At 40.0% G+C, this 18,130-nt stretch overlaps 1 protein-coding gene across 2 annotated transcripts in view; it reads left to right on the top strand.

The window, feature by feature from the left end:
• Slco1a5 (solute carrier organic anion transporter family, member 1a5) overlaps positions 1-17,547 on the top strand; it is an 88,755-nt gene extending 71,208 nt beyond the window's left edge. For both annotated transcript variants that reach the window (NM_130861.3, NM_001267707.1), the window contains exons 9-15: positions 1,409-1,573; positions 2,934-3,129; positions 7,787-7,952; positions 9,600-9,772; positions 14,188-14,252; positions 15,453-15,570; positions 16,893-17,547. In NM_130861.3, the coding sequence (NP_570931.1) occupies positions 1,409-1,573; positions 2,934-3,129; positions 7,787-7,952; positions 9,600-9,772; positions 14,188-14,252; positions 15,453-15,570; positions 16,893-17,112 (1,103 nt within the window). In that variant the 3' untranslated portion in view covers positions 17,113-17,547. The remainder of the gene's footprint in view (positions 1-1,408; positions 1,574-2,933; positions 3,130-7,786; positions 7,953-9,599; positions 9,773-14,187; positions 14,253-15,452; positions 15,571-16,892) is intronic.
• The last annotated feature ends 583 nt before the right edge of the window (positions 17,548-18,130 follow it).

Below are 18,130 nucleotides of genomic sequence, written 5' to 3'. Positions count from 1 at the left end.
AGTCTCTAGATGGTCCATCCTTTCGTCTCAGCTCCAGACTTTGTCTCTGTAACTCCTTCCATTGGTGTTTTGTTCCCAATTCTAAGAAGGGGCAAGGTGTCCACACTTCATTCTTCTTCAGCTTCATGTGCTTTTCAAATTGTATCTTGTATCTTGGGTATTCTAAGTTTATGGGCTAATATCCACTTATCAGTGAGTACATATCATGTGAGTTCTTTTGTGATTGGGTCACCTCACTCAGGATGATGCCCTCCAGGTTCATCCATTTGCCTAGGAATTTCATAAATTCATTCTTTTTAATAGCTGAGTAGTACTCCATTGTGTAAATGTACCACATTTTCTGTATCCATTCCTCTGTTGAGGGACATCTGGGTTCTTTCCAGCTTCTGGCTATTATAAATAAGGCAGCTATGAACATAGTGGAGCATGTGAACTTATTACCAGTTCTTTTCATTAAACTGCTCAGCCTCTACTTCTAAATGGTTTCTTCTTGATAGTTTTCTCTCATTAAAATATTAGACAATTTATGAAGGATAGTATAAAATCAGCAAGTCAAGACAGTAGACATGAAGAAATATAGAGGGAAGAGACTATTAAGTGTGAATTTCAGACAGGTTACAAGCTTGAGTCTGACTTCTTAAACAGGGAACAGCTTTGGCTAAGTCACTTGGAAGATACTTGGTATACCCCAGCTGAGTCAGCAGTATTCCTTACAGGGAGACCCCAGCTGAGTCAGCAGTATTCCTTACAGGGAGACCATCATGCTGAGTCAGCAGTATTCCTTACAGGGAGACCCCAGCTGAGTCAGCAGTATTCCTTACAGGGAGACCATCATGCTGAGTCAGCAGTATTCCTTACAGGGAGACCATCATGCTGAGTCAGCAGTATTCCTTACAGGTAGACCCTCATGTTAAGATGCTTATGAGGATCACTAGGTGATGTGAATGCATGGCCTGTTTGAAGAGCTGGTAAGACGCTGTGGTTGTCTGGGCAGTAGCATGATTCCTGCAGCCTTCCTAAGCTGTTAGCTTATCCATTCTTATATTCCAGACGGATAGCGTCAGTGTCTGTACTCAAACCCAGTTTCTTCCAGATTCCAGAGAACAGGCTAGTCACTCTCCGGTGTCTGAAGGATATGAGTAGTCTACAGAAAGGAAAGAAAAATAAATGAAGGAGTGTGACCACAAACTTGACCCTATCTCCTTATGGTTTTACTTGCTGGCACAAGTGTGTTCTAGTTCATGGACAGCCCATTGTGTTGCTAACTTCAGAGTGACGGAAACAATGATCTAGAACTTTAGCTCCAAGGGGTAAAGACCTATCAGATGCATTTGTCTCATAGCACAGAATCTGTGAGAACATTTTAGAACACTGGAACGGCAAGGCCAACTCATCTCCTTTGTTTTAGATTTCCTGCCATTCATGAAGAGCCTCTCCTGCAATCCTATTTACATGCTTCTCATCCTGACAAGTGTGCTCCAGATAAACGCATTTATCAATATGTTTACCTTCTTGCCCAAATACCTGGAGCAGCAGTATGGAAAATCCACTTCAGAGGTCGTCCTCCTCATAGGTATGTCCGTTCATTATTTCCTTCATAGCACTTCCCCCTCCCACGATAGCATGGTAAACACTAGACCCAAGGGCATGATAAACAGTAAGATGGTGAGACTCAGTGACAACTACAAGATTGAAATCTGTTAGGATGTTCTTGTAAATTTCTTCTTTCCAGTCTCCAGGGAAATCAAGTAAGGAAAGGGAAAGGAAGTGACTAGAAATACCCTCTCTGATCTCTCTCCAAGCAGAAGGGTAAACCATCATAGTTATTGCAATCTTGGGAAAGCTCTTATCAGTCAATTTTCAGACAGGCAACATGTTAGTTAATTCAAAGAGGAATTCAGAGTTAACTCACTGGGATTCTGTATCTTACTCCCAAGTGTTACATCTGGGCTTCAGTTCTTGCTCTCCACATCACTCCCAATTCAGTTGCTCAGACCCCTGTTGGTCTGATGAGTCTGTGCAACCACTTTCTTTTTCTTGTTAGTTACACTAAACCCAGGGATCCTACTTTATACTCTTGAAAACTGAGGATTACAGGCTGGCTCATCCATATTATATAGAATTCTCTGAAAGTCCAAATTCCAGTCAGTACCCTCAGATGTATAAAATTAGATGCAGTGGTGTGGAGCAGCAAAGGAAGGTTAAGTTCTTCTAAGCCTGGTGCTGGTGTTGTGTGAATCCACCCTATTCAGGATTTTTTCTTCTCCTCTCTTCCTCCTCCCTCTTTCTCTCTCCCCTCCTCTTTCCTTCCTTCCTTCCTTCCTCCCTCCCTCCCTCCCTCCCTCCCTCCCTCCCTCCCTCCCTCCCTTCCTTCCTTCCCCCTCCTCCTCCTCCTCCTCCTCCTCCTCCTCCTCCTCCTCCTCCTCCTTCTTCTTCTTTTTCTTCTCTCTCTCTCTCTCTCTCTCTCTCTCTCTCTCTCTCTCTCTTTCTTTCTTTCTTAAAATTTTTGTGTAGGGAAAGAGAGTCACTGAGTAAGAATGCTGAACAACATCAACAATGTTCTATACTTGAGAAGAATGGACTCAGCAGCAACCTTTAAAAATCACCCAGAGTTGAGTCAAAATTCCCAGTTTACAAAGTCAAAAGAAATACATGAAACATCTAATATCATAAACATATGTGTATACATGCTCTTGTGTGTTGCTCATAAAGTGTTTATAACTTGTTAAAAATGATTATAACTGTGTTGCTAACTATGTTTTTAATGTGATATTAGGGAGTATTTGAAAACCTCTTTGTATATAATAGGCAAGCGAGTAGGATTTAAAATCATTTGCACATTAGAGCTAAATCATTTCTTAAGTAATGTGTATTAGATAAATTGATAACGTTTATTTTCTGCTGCTTTGTAACTATTTTACTTATATTTATAGGTGTTTGTAACTTACCTCCAATCTGCATTGGATATTTACTTATTGGCTTTATTATGAAGAAGTTCAGGATTACTGTCAAGAAGGCTGCATACATGGCATTCTGCCTATCCCTGTTTGAGTACCTTCTGTCTTACTTTCACTTTATGATAAGCTGTGATAATTTCCAAGTTGCTGGCTTAACTACCTCTTATGAAGGGTATGTTTGTTTCCAATGAACATCATAATATTTTTACAATTGCTAGTCCATTTTCTCCAGGGATTATATATGATTGGATCATTTTATTATAAATTAATAGCAGTGATCCATGTTTTTCTTGTATTTTCAGTCTACCCATCAATCCTATAGCAGCCCACACAAATTGTAAGTCTATAAAAAGGGTCTGGGGACTACCAGTGAGTAAGTTTATGATTTCACATACATATGGGTGGAGCCATGGTGATATCTTAGTCTGCTTTAATGTAGAATAAAGAAAAGTAAAACTGAAGGCCTTAGCCTAAATTATTCGTATGTTTTGTACTCCCATAAAGCTTTAAAAGTAGTAAAGTGCTTGCTGTACAGGCAGAAGATCCCAAGTTCAGGTCTCCAGAACCCATGCAAAGCTTGCCATGGTAGGGTATCTGCCTGGGGCCTTCCGTGGTCCTTTGGGGAACGGTACTGAGTTGGAAACCATGTTATATGGAGGCCAAAGACTGACACTCCCTGACCTTATAATCTTATTAGTTATGCTTAAATGAGTGCAGGGCTCTTATTCTGTAATTCTCTTACTATCTGTGCTGATAAACGCTGGTTTCCTCCATCTCTGGCTCAAGGACCAGATTTTCGGGTGGCTCCTGTAGTATGTCTCACTGTGAGAAATGTTCTAATTTCTATTTAGGAACTCTGCATATACATCTCTATTTAATCAGGAGTCTCTTGCTGTTAGAGATGTATGTATTTTGAACTGTATTTAATTTTCTAGTGCATGTTATCTACTGTTTGATACTTGACAAATCTTTGCAAGTTTAGTCTTTCCATTTCTACCTGTGACATACAGAAGATCTCTTGAAAACTTCTACTGTCCCATTTCCCAAATCATGCTAGCCTATGCTGTATCAAAACTATGAATATTTCTTTTATGGAGATTTAGTGATATACATGTAAATGTTTTTTAAGTTATTTTATTGAACTTCAATATTTACATGAACGTATAATCCTTTTTTAAAGTCTCCGTGCCAGAACTGTATAAGAAAACAATCAAATAAAAGTAAAGATAATTTTAAAAAAGAGGTTTGGAGCTCATTAACTTTTCCTGAACCAGAGAAAAAAGAAAGGATAAAAAATAAAATTCCTTACACAGGCAAATATGCATGTGCTTGGTCAAGTCCACCCGGCTTCAATCAACTGTACAAGTTTTTATGCACGCTTACATGCATACACATAAATCCACACACCCATCTATAGACAAACAGACCTATAAATACATTTGTTGTATGGGGTTGATGCCCAAATACCTTCAACATACATTTGGATAGATGGATGAATAAATAGGGGAGAACCCCTACTCCAAGCCAGAACTTTGTTTCTTTGCTCTGACTTTTTTATAGACAAAAGTTCTTAGAAAATTACCTCATAGATAAAAGTGTAGTACACTAGGGGAGTTACAGGCATATTTTGATATTAAGTTCAAAGCAAGTTTCATATGCTTTTGCTTTATTATGGTGTACACCTGTGGCTTCATCCTTGGATCTGAACAAGAACAAAAGTTTTTCTTTGGTTATAAATTTGTCCGATCTAGCAAATTATATCTTATATCTTGGGTATCCTAGGTTTGGGGCTAATATCCACTTATCAGTGAATACATATTGTGTGAGTTTCTTTGTGAATGTGTTACCTCACTCAGGATGATGCCCTCCAGGTCCATCCATTTGGCTAGGAATTTCATAAATTCATTCTTTTTAATAGCTGAGTAGTACTCCATTGTGTAGATGTACCACATTTTCTGTATCCATTCCTCTGTTGAGGGGCATCTAGGTTCTTTCCAGCTTCTGGCTATTATAAATAAGGCTGCTATGAACATAGTGGAGCATGTGTCCTTCTTACCAGTTGGGGCATCTTCTGGATATATGCCCAGGAGAGGTATTGCTGGATAAACACATGAAACTCAAGAAGAATGAAGACTGAAGTGTGGACACTATGCCCCTCCTTAGATTTGGGAACAAAACACCCATGGAAGGAGTTACAGAGACAAAGTTTGGAGCTGAGATAAAAGGATGGACCATGTAGAGACTGCCATATCCAGGGATCCACCCCATAATCAGCATCCAAACGCTGACACCATTGCATACACTAGCAAGATTTTATTGAAAGGACCCAGATGTAGCTGTCTCTTGTGAGACTATGCCGGGGCCTAGCAAACACAGAAGTGGATGCTCACAGTCAGCTAATGGATGGATCATAGGGCTCCCAATGGAGGAGCTAGAGAAAGTAGCCAAGGAGCTAAAGGGATCTGCAACCCTATAGGTGGAACAACATTATGAACTAACCAGTACCCCGGAGCTCTTGACTCTAGCTGCATATATATCAAAAGATGGCCTAGTCGGCCATCACTGGAAAGAGAGGCCCATTGGACTTGCAAACTTTATATGCCCCAGTACAGGGGAACACCAGGGCCAAAAAGGGGGAGTGGGTGGGCAGGGGAGTGGGGGTGGGTGGATATGGGGGACTTTTGGTATAGCATTGGAAATGTAAATGAGTTAAATACCTAATAAAAAATGGAAAAAAAAAAGAAGTTCAGGAAATAAAATTTTTGAACTATGAATTCTAAAAAAAAAAAATAAATTTGTCCGATCTATTTCTCTTTTTAGTGTAATTGTGAAAGCCCCTCGTATTCTTTATTACAAACCCCTTACTATTCTATGAGAAGGGGGCACATTTTATTCTTGATTCTAGCTTTATCATATCTTTCTGGCAAAACAACTAAAACCATTTCTTACAACTTTCTTTCTGGAAAGTATTTGAATCAAATCAGGTAGTCTATAAAATCATCAGTTTTGCTAAATAGTATTAATTCATGAATGTTCATCTTTATATTGATCTGCAGGAAATTTTCTCAACAGAGTAGAGCTAATGTCCAGGGTCCTTAGGCCTTGTATCTCCAGAGTTGTCTCTCTTAGTGATTTCTTTATTGTTTCTACTTCCATTTTTAGATAGCGAGTGGTTTTGTTTAATTCCTTCACCTGTTTGATTGTGTTCTCCTGTATTTATTTTAAGGGAGTTATTTATGTCCTTCTTAAAGTCCTCTATCAGCATCATGAGATGTGATTTTAAAACCAAATCTTGCTTTTCCGGTGTGTTTGGGGTATCCAGGACTTGCTGTTGTGTGAGAACTGGGTTCTGATGTCGCCAAGTAGCTTTGGTTTCTGTTGGTAAGGTTCTTGTGCTTGCCTTTCACCATCTGGTCTTCTCTGGTGTTAGTTGGTCTTGCTGTCTCTGGCTGTTGCTTGTGCCTCCTGTTGCCCTGTAAGCCGGTGTCAGCACTCCTGGGTGCAGATGTCGGCCAGAAAGATCCTGTCCCAGCTGCTCCACTGTTCCCAGCTGCTCCACTGTTCCCAGCTGCTCCACTGCTCCTGTGCCCAGTGCACTCCTGGCTGTCCTGCTTTGGACAGTTATTGGAGAGAAAGTGTGTAGCCGCCCTCAGCCTTGAAGCAGGCTGATCCAGACGTTGACCTTGCTGCCACTAAGGAGATTACCTAGGCTAGAGCCTTTTGACCTTGATGGCTCTATTTGCTCTTCTCCAAGACTCTGCTTCCTACTGAAAGGTCCTTGAGACACACCCTGTAGATTGCCTATGGGTCGGCTCCAGGCACCAAGAATGGGCTGAGGGGAGATGGGCCTACCCTCTTTATAAGCACGGACTCTCAGTAAACTTCAGAGGCTTTGAACAGAAAGGTTTGTCTTGGCCTCGTTCTTTTCTTGCTGTCTGATCTCTTTCAGCCACAGCCCACCTTTCAGGGGAACCTAGTTCATGTGGCTGCAGGCGGCTACAAAAGTGGAGATCTCTTCTCTGAGCCCGGGAGTGAGAGAACTCCTGGGAGACCAGCTCTCTCCTGGAGGGACCTCTGTACAAAGGCATCCTTAAGCTTTGTAATAGTGACAGGAAAGACATGACAGTAAGAAACAATCCTGTGATGAAGTCTCTTGGGCCCTTGCCTCTCAGAACCCACCCATCATAGACCATACAGTGGGACATGTCCAGGAAAGTCACCTGCTAGCTTTAGCTTCTCCTAAATTGTTCCTCACAGGTATCTGGAATCTTTGTGCTCCTCCTGTGATCTGAGCAGCATAGACAAACAACTCTGATAGTTCATGGCCTGCTCCTTGGGCTTTGGAACACTGAACAATGGGGAACTTTGTCTAACAAGATGGAAGCTTATCTTCTGATATCCAAATGCATGTGAATGTACACATGTGCCTACACACTCTCTCACAAACACATATACAACACTCATACTCACACATGTGAGTATAGAGACTTAGATAGACAGAGACACACACACAGAGAGATTAAAAGTAATATTTCTTTCAAAGCCCTTAAGAATTATAAGATTTAAATAATTTCAAACATAAAGTTATAAGAAATTTTATATGCGTCATCTGATTTGAATCATGTGACCACTGGAAAAGATAATTTGTCTGCCAAAGGCATAGTATAGGGACCACATGTCGAAAAGACTAAATCTCCTCTCCCCCCCCCCAGCCTCTTCCTGTGAGTTTGTATGTATATGTGTATATGTACATGCTAAGATAAAGAGAATAAAATAAAGTGCTTGAGTAGGTTTTTATTTATCTGTAACATCATTTTATATAATTTCAGAGTTCAGCACCCTCTATATGTGGAGAACAAGGTCCTTGCTGACTGCAACACAAGGTGTAGCTGCTTAACAAACACATGGGATCCAGTGTGTGGAGACAATGGCCTATCATACATGTCAGCCTGCCTCGCGGGCTGTGAGAAGTCTGTTGGAATGGGAACCCACATGGTAAACATCCTTTGGGCTGATATTTGTGTACTGTTTTAACATGTGCTATGATTTAAGCCATCTCTGCCTAAAAGCAAGAAGTAGTCATGCTTAACACAGATTAATATTTTTGTGAACAACTCAATTTATTCCGTATATGTACACTTGATGTTATAATTCCTAGATGTTATGTACATACTGGACAGAGTCTTAGCATTATTTTGTTATTTCAAAGCCGTTGAGATCATTGTTGAAGTTATCTGAATTAGAATGCGCTGGGTGGGTTAGAGAGATACCTCTGGAGTAAAGAGCATTTGGTGCTCTTTCTAAGGACATGTTTGGTTCTCAGCACCCACATGAAGGACCTCACAACTCCAGTTCCAGGCCTTCTGACACTCTCTTCTGCCTTCTTCAGACATCCACATGTACCTGTTTGTATACACACAGATTCAGAAGCATACACATAAGTCAACATTAAAGTTAAAACTATAAATTACTCTGGATAGAATCTGCCTTTTGTTCTGATAGTGATTCATGACTCTTAGGCTGGATTTAAACTTGATGTGTAGTTAAGATGGAGAGATAATATATCTTTTCATATCACTAGCTTCTTTCACTTACTTATTTATTTTTGCATTTATTTAGTGTATGTATGTATGTATGTATGTATGTATGTATTGTGTGTGTGTCTGTGCATGCACATGTGCATGGTATGCAGGTACCTGTGCATATGAAGACCAGAGGCAACCTCAGCTGTTGACTCTCAGGTTCATGCACTTGGTGGTTCTTATCGTGACAGATTAGTATAATAAAGCATCTAGCATTTTTCCTTTCCTTAAACGTGTTATAATATGGAGAGATGGTTAGTAATCAAAAAGAAATACAAATTTTCACTCTTAATCAGACTTGGGAACATAAGAATTGACTTTACGTCTTGGATAAACTCCTTTGTTGGATACATGCCTTGGTTTATGAATAAGTACCTAAGTATTCCATTGACTGTCTAAGATACATGTTGTTTTAGTACTTAATCCTAGGTAAAATAAAACAAAGCCATATTTATTTACTTTTTAAGAAACTATGTGTGAGCTAGAATGTTATCTCAGTGGGTGAATACATTTGCCACTATGCTTAACCAGTCTAATTTGTTTTGGTATACCCACATTGTAGAAAGAAACAATTAGCTCCCATAACTTGTTTCTGACTTCATGCACGCAGTGGCACACACATATGCACATATATGCACACACACACACACACACACACACACATAGAAGAAAAAACAAGCCAAAAAGCAAGTAAATGTGAAGAAATAAAATATAGTGTGCATTCAGGATAACTGAATTTTTGCAAGTTTACTCCATGTATTTAGAAAAAAATTACCAGTTTTAAAAATTGACCTTTTTATATTTTATGATAAAATTCTGAGATACCAAAAAGGAGATGTAAATAAAGAGGACACGTAGCCTGCATTTTACTTATTTAGTATTTTTTTTTTAATGGTGTTTGTGCTCAAACTCGGGTTCTAATTCAAATTAGGTGAGTGTTCTTTCTCTGAGTCATATCATTGACCCAACACTCTCTAATTTGATCCAACTGGCTATGTAGACAATACTGAAGATTCATACTAATACATTTCTTCTCTAATAAGGTACTTTTTTTTGACAGGTGTTTCAAAATTGCAGCTGCATTCAGTCATCAGGAAACTCATCTGCAGTCCTGGGGCTGTGTAAAAAAGGCCCTGAGTGTGCTAACAAGCTGCAGTACTTTTTAATCATGTCGGTAATTGGCAGTTTCATCTATTCGATCACAGCCATACCTGGGTACATGGTTCTTCTGAGGTAATAAGTAACTCTTTCATTTAGCCTCTCTCTGTCCTTCTTTGTAGCATGTTCATATGCAAGTGTGTGATGTGACATGTGTGTGTGTGTGTGTGCATGCGCATGTTTATGAGTGTTTGTATAAAAGTGACTTTTATTCACCAGATATAATTGTTTACCTGAAGGCTTACTACTGAATAACCTCCTGCTTTCTGGTTGTTTGTAAACTCTGGCTGGCTGGATCAGTTCAGCTGTCCTAGCTCAAAACTTCCCCAGCTGACTGATTCAAACTAGTTTCTCTTAGCTTCTCATTGAATTGTTCTGCTTGTCCTCAAACTAACTCTGACAATTTGTTCAACTTCTGGCTTCTTCCTGTTCTCTGCCTCCTTCTGTCTTCACCGGTGTCTAGCTCTTTCTCTTTGTAACACATTTCTGAAAAACTGTCGTGGTAAATCTGTCTCCTGTCTTTCTCTGTGCTGCTGTCTGTCTTAAGTCATCTCTCTTTCCCGTGCTGTTCTCACGAGACTTGGGTGTGTCCTACCTTTGGCTCATTCTGCCAAATCCTTCTCGTGATTTGTCTCTTTGTCTGCTCCTCAACTAGATGTCACTTTCAAACATGTCTGCTTCCTTCTGCAAACCAACATTACCGCAAAGGCGTGTACTAAGTTTGTGTTTGTATTCAAGTCAGAGGGATTAAGAGTATGTCATTCTAGCTGGATCACACAGACCTGGAAGGTCTTTGCATATGCTTTCTTGCCAGAGTAGTCATGTTGCTGGGCTAAAATTCCTGTGTGTGTGTGTGTGTGTGTGTGTGTGTGTGTGTGTGTGTGTGTGTGTGCATGTGCTCCCATGTAGTACTACAGACACAGGGAGTTTGGAACGCTGGAGAATCAGTTTTCTCTTCTCATGTTGTTTTATAGGCAGGGTCTCTCTTGTTATTTCTGCTTCTGCCCTGTGCTGCCTGTGTACTCCAGCATACCTGGCCCTCAAGTCCCCAAGCAACTCTGCTTCTCTTCCCATTTCATTGTGGGAATGCTGAGAATATAGATGCATAACATTGAATTGGCCTTTTTTATTTAAACTTTTTAACATATATTCCTGGATTCTGTGGATTAAATTCATGTGATCAAGATTCTGTGGTAAGCCCCTTTACCCACTAAGCAACCTACTGATGACATTTAGATTATTTTTGCTTATTTATTACATTTCTTTTCTTTTTTTAAAAAAAATAATTATTCTTATTCTTTTTTTTTTTCTCTCTTCAGATTTTATTCCTCTCCCGGTCCACTCCTACTGTTCCACATCCCATGCCTCCTTCCTGCCTCCCTGTCTTCAAATGGATGTCCCTATCCCCTACCTCATCAGACCTCTAAACTCCTTGGGGCCTCCAGTTTCTTGAGGGTTAGGTGCATCTTCTCTGACTGAACGCAGACCCAGCAGTCCTCTGCTGTATATGTGTTGGGGGCCTCATATCAGCTGGTGTGTGCTGCCCGGTTGGTGATCCAGTGTTTTTGAGATATCGGGGGTCCAGGTTAATTGAGACTGCTGGTCCTCCTACAGAGTTGCCCTCCTCTCCAGCTTCTTTCAGCTTTTCCCTAATTCAACCACAGGGGTCAGCTGCTTCTGTCCATTGGTTGGGTGCAAATATCTGCATCTGGCTCTTTCATCTGCTTGTTGGACCTTTTGGAGGGGGAGTTGTGATAGGTCCCTTTTTGTAAGCACTCCATAGCCTCAGTAATAGTGTCAGGCCTTTGAGGCCACCCCTTGAGCTGGATCCCACTTTAGGCCTATCACTGGACCTTCTTTTCCTCAGGCTCTTCTCCATTTCCATCCCTGCAGTTCTTTCAGACAGGAACAATTATGGGTCAGAGTTGTGACTGGGATAGCAACCCCATCACTCACTCACGCAATGCCCTGTCTTTCTGCTGGAGGTGGGCTCTAAAAGCTCCCTCTCCCCACTGTATGGCAATTCATCTAGGGTCCCAGAAAGGCCCTTGGAGTCATGGTTCCTAGAACCTCAATGTTCCAACATACCTCTCTCAATAATCTCTCAATACTCTCAACACTGCTAAATTTAACAATAATTTCAACGTTTATGGTATTTCCTTCTTGCCCTTTCCTATTTTCACCCCTTTTAAGCCTGAGTTGACATTTTGTTTTGACAGGTGGAAAGCAGTTGCCACTCAGTTAACTGACTGGCAGAGTGTGAAACTCTTTGTGACCAGGCTCCTTTGACATCCTGAGCTCATTCTGTCTTTAACAACAACAACAACAACAACAAATCAATAACAGATCCTCTCTAATGAGGAGGAGGTACTTGGATGAAGTTGGGAAGACTTTCTAGGGCTGGGTCAGCTGTTCAGCGGTATCTGCAGCTGTTCCCAAGCCCAGATATTCTTGCTCTGTTGCTCTGGACCAACTAATCTTTCTGTTTATGCTTAAGAAAAAAAAATCACCTGGCTTAACTACATTGAGATGCCCAATTCTAACATAAACTGAGGAAGTTGCAGAGCCAAGTTTCAAAATTTATTTTCTGAACAGGTGTTCTTTCCAGTCTAGTGAACTTTATGTCCACCAACAATGGGAAAAACAGTTCAATTGCCTTTTCTTGTCTCAGTGGAATTCAGAGGCAAGTTGAGTTAACCATGATATGTAACTCATTTATACATAAAACATTTTATCCTTATACACTGGATCAATTTGATCACCTCTCTCTCTGTGCTTTTCCAATTCCTTGCTCATATTCCCTCTGTATCTCATTCTCCTCCTTTTCCAAATCTTTTCTTTCCTTCTCCAGCCATTGCTTCCTCTTCTTCTCCCTTCATACCTCTCCTCTCCTCCCCTCCCCTCCCTTTCCCTCCCCTTCCCCTTCCCTCCCCTCCCCTCCTCTCTCCCCTTTCCCTCCCCTCCTCTCCTCTACTTTTCCCCTTCTCTCTCCTTTCTTCCCCTCCCTTACCCTCCTCTTCTCTTGTCTTTTTCTTCCCTCACCTTTGTTATTCTTTTCCTCTGCTTTCATTCATCATACACACTCACTGGAATAGGCTACATATATGTCCTTATATATTTATTTTTCATTGTAAGATTTGATGTTCATACATTTGCACAAATGGAGATTTGGTATATGCCTTGTTTTAGTTCATACGTTCAAAGACAGATAACGTCAAAGAGTATTGCTGGTTCTTTAGGTTTATTCATGCAAGTGAGGGACATTTGGCTTCGACCTCTATTATGGCATCATGTGCCAGGCAGATTCAGTTCATGTAGCTAAATTGTGTCTCTTTTCTCCTTACTACTACAGATACCTCAGTCTCAAAGCTTCATGATCAGTTGGTAAGGATGACTTTCCTCAGAGGAGGAAGGTCATAGATAAAGGGCAGCTGAGCAGCTGAAAGCTCCTGTGAGACCCTCCAACCATGCTCTCATGAGATTGTATCATGCTTACTCCATGTCTGTTCCACTTCCATTCCTCACTCAGTTTCTCAATTATCTTACCTTCTAATGTTGACTCTTCCACCGAGGGTGAAAAAAAACCATGGCTCATTAATATTTCAGTGTATGATTATTTAAAACATCTTGTGCATACATGAGTGTGTGTGTGTGTGTGTGTGTGTTTGTTTGCATGCCATGTCATGAATGTTGAAACAAGAGGACATCTCACAGGTAATGGTTCATTTTCCATTATGTTGGTTCTACACATTGAACTCAGTTTGTCAGTCTCTGTGGCAAGCCACTTTACCCAATGAGCCACTGTGCAGGCTCTATCATATCATTTCTTAATGTAATGAGATTAAGACCTATTCAAATTATTTTTCTCATACTTCTTTGTTCATTATTGCTGAATTTCAAGATTGCAATGCAAATGATGGGTGATACAGTATTACTGTTGGCATGATAACATTAATTTTTCTAGTTGATTGCATTTTCTTGAACTCTTTCATGGAATTACTTCCAAAAATGAAACCCCAACAATTGCATATATTATGATTTTCTTATGCAAACGTGTATGTGGTTGGAAAAGACCTTATTTTAAAAGAGCTTTCATATTCCCCTAGCAAACAACTTAAAAGAAGAGAGATTTATTTGGTTTGTGGTTTCAAAGACTTGGTTCCATTAAGGTGGGTATGGCATGCTGGTTGCCTTGGAAACCAGGAAACAATTCGTCTAGGTTAGCAGGGAATTTCCTATTGTTACAGGGCTCAGCCCTTCTTTAGATCTGTCAGAGGACACTTTTCAGAAGTTCTCTTCTCCTTCTGTGTGAGAGTAACAGAGGCAGAGCTGTATCAGCTCTATCTTCATCCCTTCAGGATAAAAAGCGTAAGCATTAGGATCATGAACTACCACTGTCATTGGGAAGATGCTAGGGCAGATATAGATTTGCATGTTGCCATTTTATGTATGTATATGTGTATGTATGCATGTATATATGTATTTTTCAGGTGTATCAAGTCTGAAGAGAAGTCCCTTGGAATTGGATTACACGCATTTTGCACAAGAATATTCGGTATGAAGAATTTCCCTTACACATCAAACCAATATTAAGTGCTTAGTTAACTAGTTAGTTTTGTATGAATAAGAAGATAGTAACTATCTTGTCAACCCCAAACACAACTCTCACCTTCAAGGGAATAAGGGCTTATTCGAGAATCAAAAATGAGCGACCATTACTTGGGCACACAGATTCAGGTTATCACAATATCATGTCCTAACATGTGGACAGTTTTGTGATGCCTGTATCTAGAAAGCAAAGGAATCCAGGAACAAGGTATTTCTAAAATATATCTGTGCGCACATCAGGTGGGTTATTTACAGCAAAGCTGGGAGTTCTGTGCTGTACACTCAGATGCTGTCTGATGGCTTTCTTCGTGTTTGGGTGGGTAGAGGCTATAGACCTCTTAAGTTATCAAGTTATCCCCAAAAGCTTCATGTGATAGTCACCTGAATAAGGTCAGGCACAGGGATTGGGGCAATGTATATTTGCTAAAAGAGGTATAGATAATTTGTCTCTGGATCTGCAATATCCCAAGTATCCACACTGAGGAAGTTTCATGATCTTGTAGCATCTTTAACATAGGTGTGTTCTCCCCACTTTACACTGGACTTCAGTTTACAAGCCTTTGTGTTTAGCACTGGCTACTTGAGAATGAAGTAACTGCAGAAATGAAAAATCTTTTCCCTTGTCTTTAAGGAACTTACTTGAACTTAGTTACACAGTTAATTTTTTAGAAGATTAAAAATAAAATGCGAAGGGAATGGTTATGTTTGCTGGATGTACAGAAAATTAATGGAAGACATTTCAGAAAACAAACGATGTTCATGATTATGAACTTAATGAATGATTTCTTAGCATCTCATACATTGTTTTCACTTTCTGTTATCTAAAAGGTTTATATTAACATAATTCCTAAAAGTAAGTTTAGAGTCCATATATACGTATACACACACACACACACACATATATATATATATACACCCACATATATGTGTATATATACCAATATATGTATATGTATGTATGTATATTTTATTTGGAAGTATATATATAGTTACAAATATATATACATACACATATATACACACATATATGCATACATATATACACATACACACACACACACACACACACACACACACACAAATAACACATCCTTCTCTGTTCTTTCTTCCTGCCAATGAGCTGTTTTTCTTTCTCTCTCCATTGCAGCTGGCATCCCTGCACCCATTTACTTTGGAGCTTTGATAGACAGAACCTGCTTACATTGGGGAACTCTGAAATGTGGTGAGCCAGGAGCCTGTAGGATGTACAATATAAATAACTTCAGGTAAACATAACTTTTTGAGACTTACTTATGTAGTACATAAAATATCCCAATTCATATCTAACATTCTCTCGAGTAATACGATTTCATTTGGCTTCATCTTTAGAATTGCACTTTGATGGTATAATTTCCTCCTTACATAGTTTAATATCTTTCCATTATTTTTAAAGTGCTTAGTACATGTAAACTTTAGTGGGCTTCCTAACCTTACCCTTCAAAATACTTTAGAAAAGGAACAGGTGTTCTGCATAGTGGCCCTGGAGCAGGATGGCCGAGCTGCACCTTGAGCCAAGCTATCATGGTGGAACACTGGAAATAAACAAGACAGCGAGATATAGAGACTTGGATCAAGGGCACTCTATATGGGAGAAAAATCTCTCATTTCCTATAATCCCATATTTATGGACAGAAAGGAGGGACTCTGCCCTTCGGCAGCAGTTAGGATGACAGAGTCCCAGAAAATTCAGGCAGCATGGATTCTGGCATTTTATATCCTGGAAAGTTCAGAGACCTCTTCTGCTTTCAACCTGAATAGATGAGAAACCCATGGGATATCTTGAAAAGGAGACTGCTGTCTACATTTTACTACTGGTCTCATCTCTGGGAACCTATAGATGCCCCACTGTATTTTAGTGTCTAGTGGCTTCCTGAATAAAACTTGGCTTAGCCCAGGGGTGGTACAAACCCACTGAGAGTGTCACTAAGGCAGAGCATGCTGCCATACCTAGAAATAACTGGAGCTGTTACCCTCAAGAACCAAGAGACCAGAGAGCTGGCCCTCTGAGATTCAAGTGCATCAAGTTGTGTGTAGTTTCATACTGCTGCTTAGGGTAAAATTACCTACATGGTGATAATGGCAGAGGAGGCATGGTTGCCTAGTGTTAACTAATGACAGGGGAGGCACGGGGTGGTGGAGTGTGAAGATTTTGGTCTTGTTGCATGCTCCGTTAGAAAGTTCTGGATGCTAAAAGCCCAACACATGGTGCTCACACTCATGGCGAAAATTAATCATCAGTTAAACCTTTGTGAAAACATACTCATAGACATACCTAGAAATGTATTTCTATAATGACCGCAAATCCATTCAGGATGGCAATGGAAACCTGCAATCATGAAAATTAAGAAAATACATTTAAACTTCTATGGTGGATTTTTTGACACATTAACAAAATAATTAATAGCTAAGTAAAGTAGATTTCATAAAGTTCATGGGAAAAATAATCACCTAATATTTTTCTTTGAAGAATTAAGGGTTTGTATCGATATACAAAATTAGCTCCCACTGAACACAGTAAGATTGAATACATACTTGTTCTTTTCAATAGGCGCATTTATCTAGTGTTGCCTGCAGCACTAAGAGGATCAAGCTATCTCCCTGCATTCTTCATTCTGATACTTATGAGGAAATTCCAGCTCCCTGGGGAAATGTACTCTTCTGAAACTGAACTTGCAGACATGAAGCTCACAGTGAAGAAAAGCGAGTGCACAGATGTGCACAGAATTCCTAAGGTCGAGAATGATGGAGAACTGAAAACTAAGCTGTAATGAATCTTCTCCTGGCCTATGCAAGGCCCTGAACAGAATGCACATTGCACTTCCTTTGAATCATGAGAGGTACGAGAGGAACTCTTTTCCTAAAATAAATCAGGGCTGGACTCAGTGTAAGATATTCTCAAAAGTCACTGTCTCATCCTCAGGAGGCCTCTGGTGCTCACTCATTCTAGTCACATATCCCAGAGCACAGTGCTACTTTCAAAATCATCTTAGAGTAAAACCTTTGAAGAGGGGCCACCTAAATGTCGCAATGGAAAGGCGTGCTTTCTACCAAGGCTGACAAGTTGTGTTTGATCATTGGGACCAACATGGCAGAAGGACAGAACCAACCACGCTTTCAGGTTGTCCTTTTCTCTTTACTCCCACACTGTGGTGTGCATATCCCACCCCAAACAAACAAACAAATAAAAAAATTTAGAAACTATTAAAAACTGAGGTTTGTTTCAAAACTTGGATTAATAAAATTCAAGGTAAGCATTAAAAACAAAATCAAGATGTGGTTTGAATGAGAAGTGTCTCTCCTAGGCACAGGCATTTCACATTTGGCTTCCTGTTGATACTGCTAGGGGATGTTTTTTGTTTTTTTGTTTTTTGTTTTTTTGTTGTTGTTGTGTTTTTTTTAATTTTTTTTGGAGGAAGTGTATCACTGGGATGGCTTTGAGAATTAAAAGCCTCACTCTCATTCCATTTCTTTCTCTGTTGTGTGCTTTGGTTGAGGTTGTAAAAGCTCACCATGCCTGCTGCCTGCTGTCATGCCTCCTTGCTGTGAGGAACTCAATACCTCTGGAACCATAAGCCAAAGTTGACATTTCTATAGGTGGCCTTGTGGTGCTTTTTCACAGCAGTAGAAAAGTAACTGATATACAGAAGTCATGTTAGTTTGTGTCTGATAAAGAGTATCAAGGTTTTAAGGAATAACATGTTACATTCAACTCGACCAGCAAGGAAAACGCAACCACCGGTTCTTCTTAAAGCAATTTACTCAGGCAGCTTCTCTCTTCAAATCCCC

Source organism: Mus musculus, chromosome 6 (genome assembly GCF_000001635.26).
Source record: "Mus musculus strain C57BL/6J chromosome 6, GRCm38.p6 C57BL/6J".
Lineage (NCBI taxonomy): Eukaryota > Metazoa > Chordata > Mammalia > Rodentia > Muridae > Mus > Mus musculus.
The sequence above is the reverse complement of the archived record's forward strand: the minus strand, read 5'-3'. Positions and strand labels throughout refer to the sequence as shown.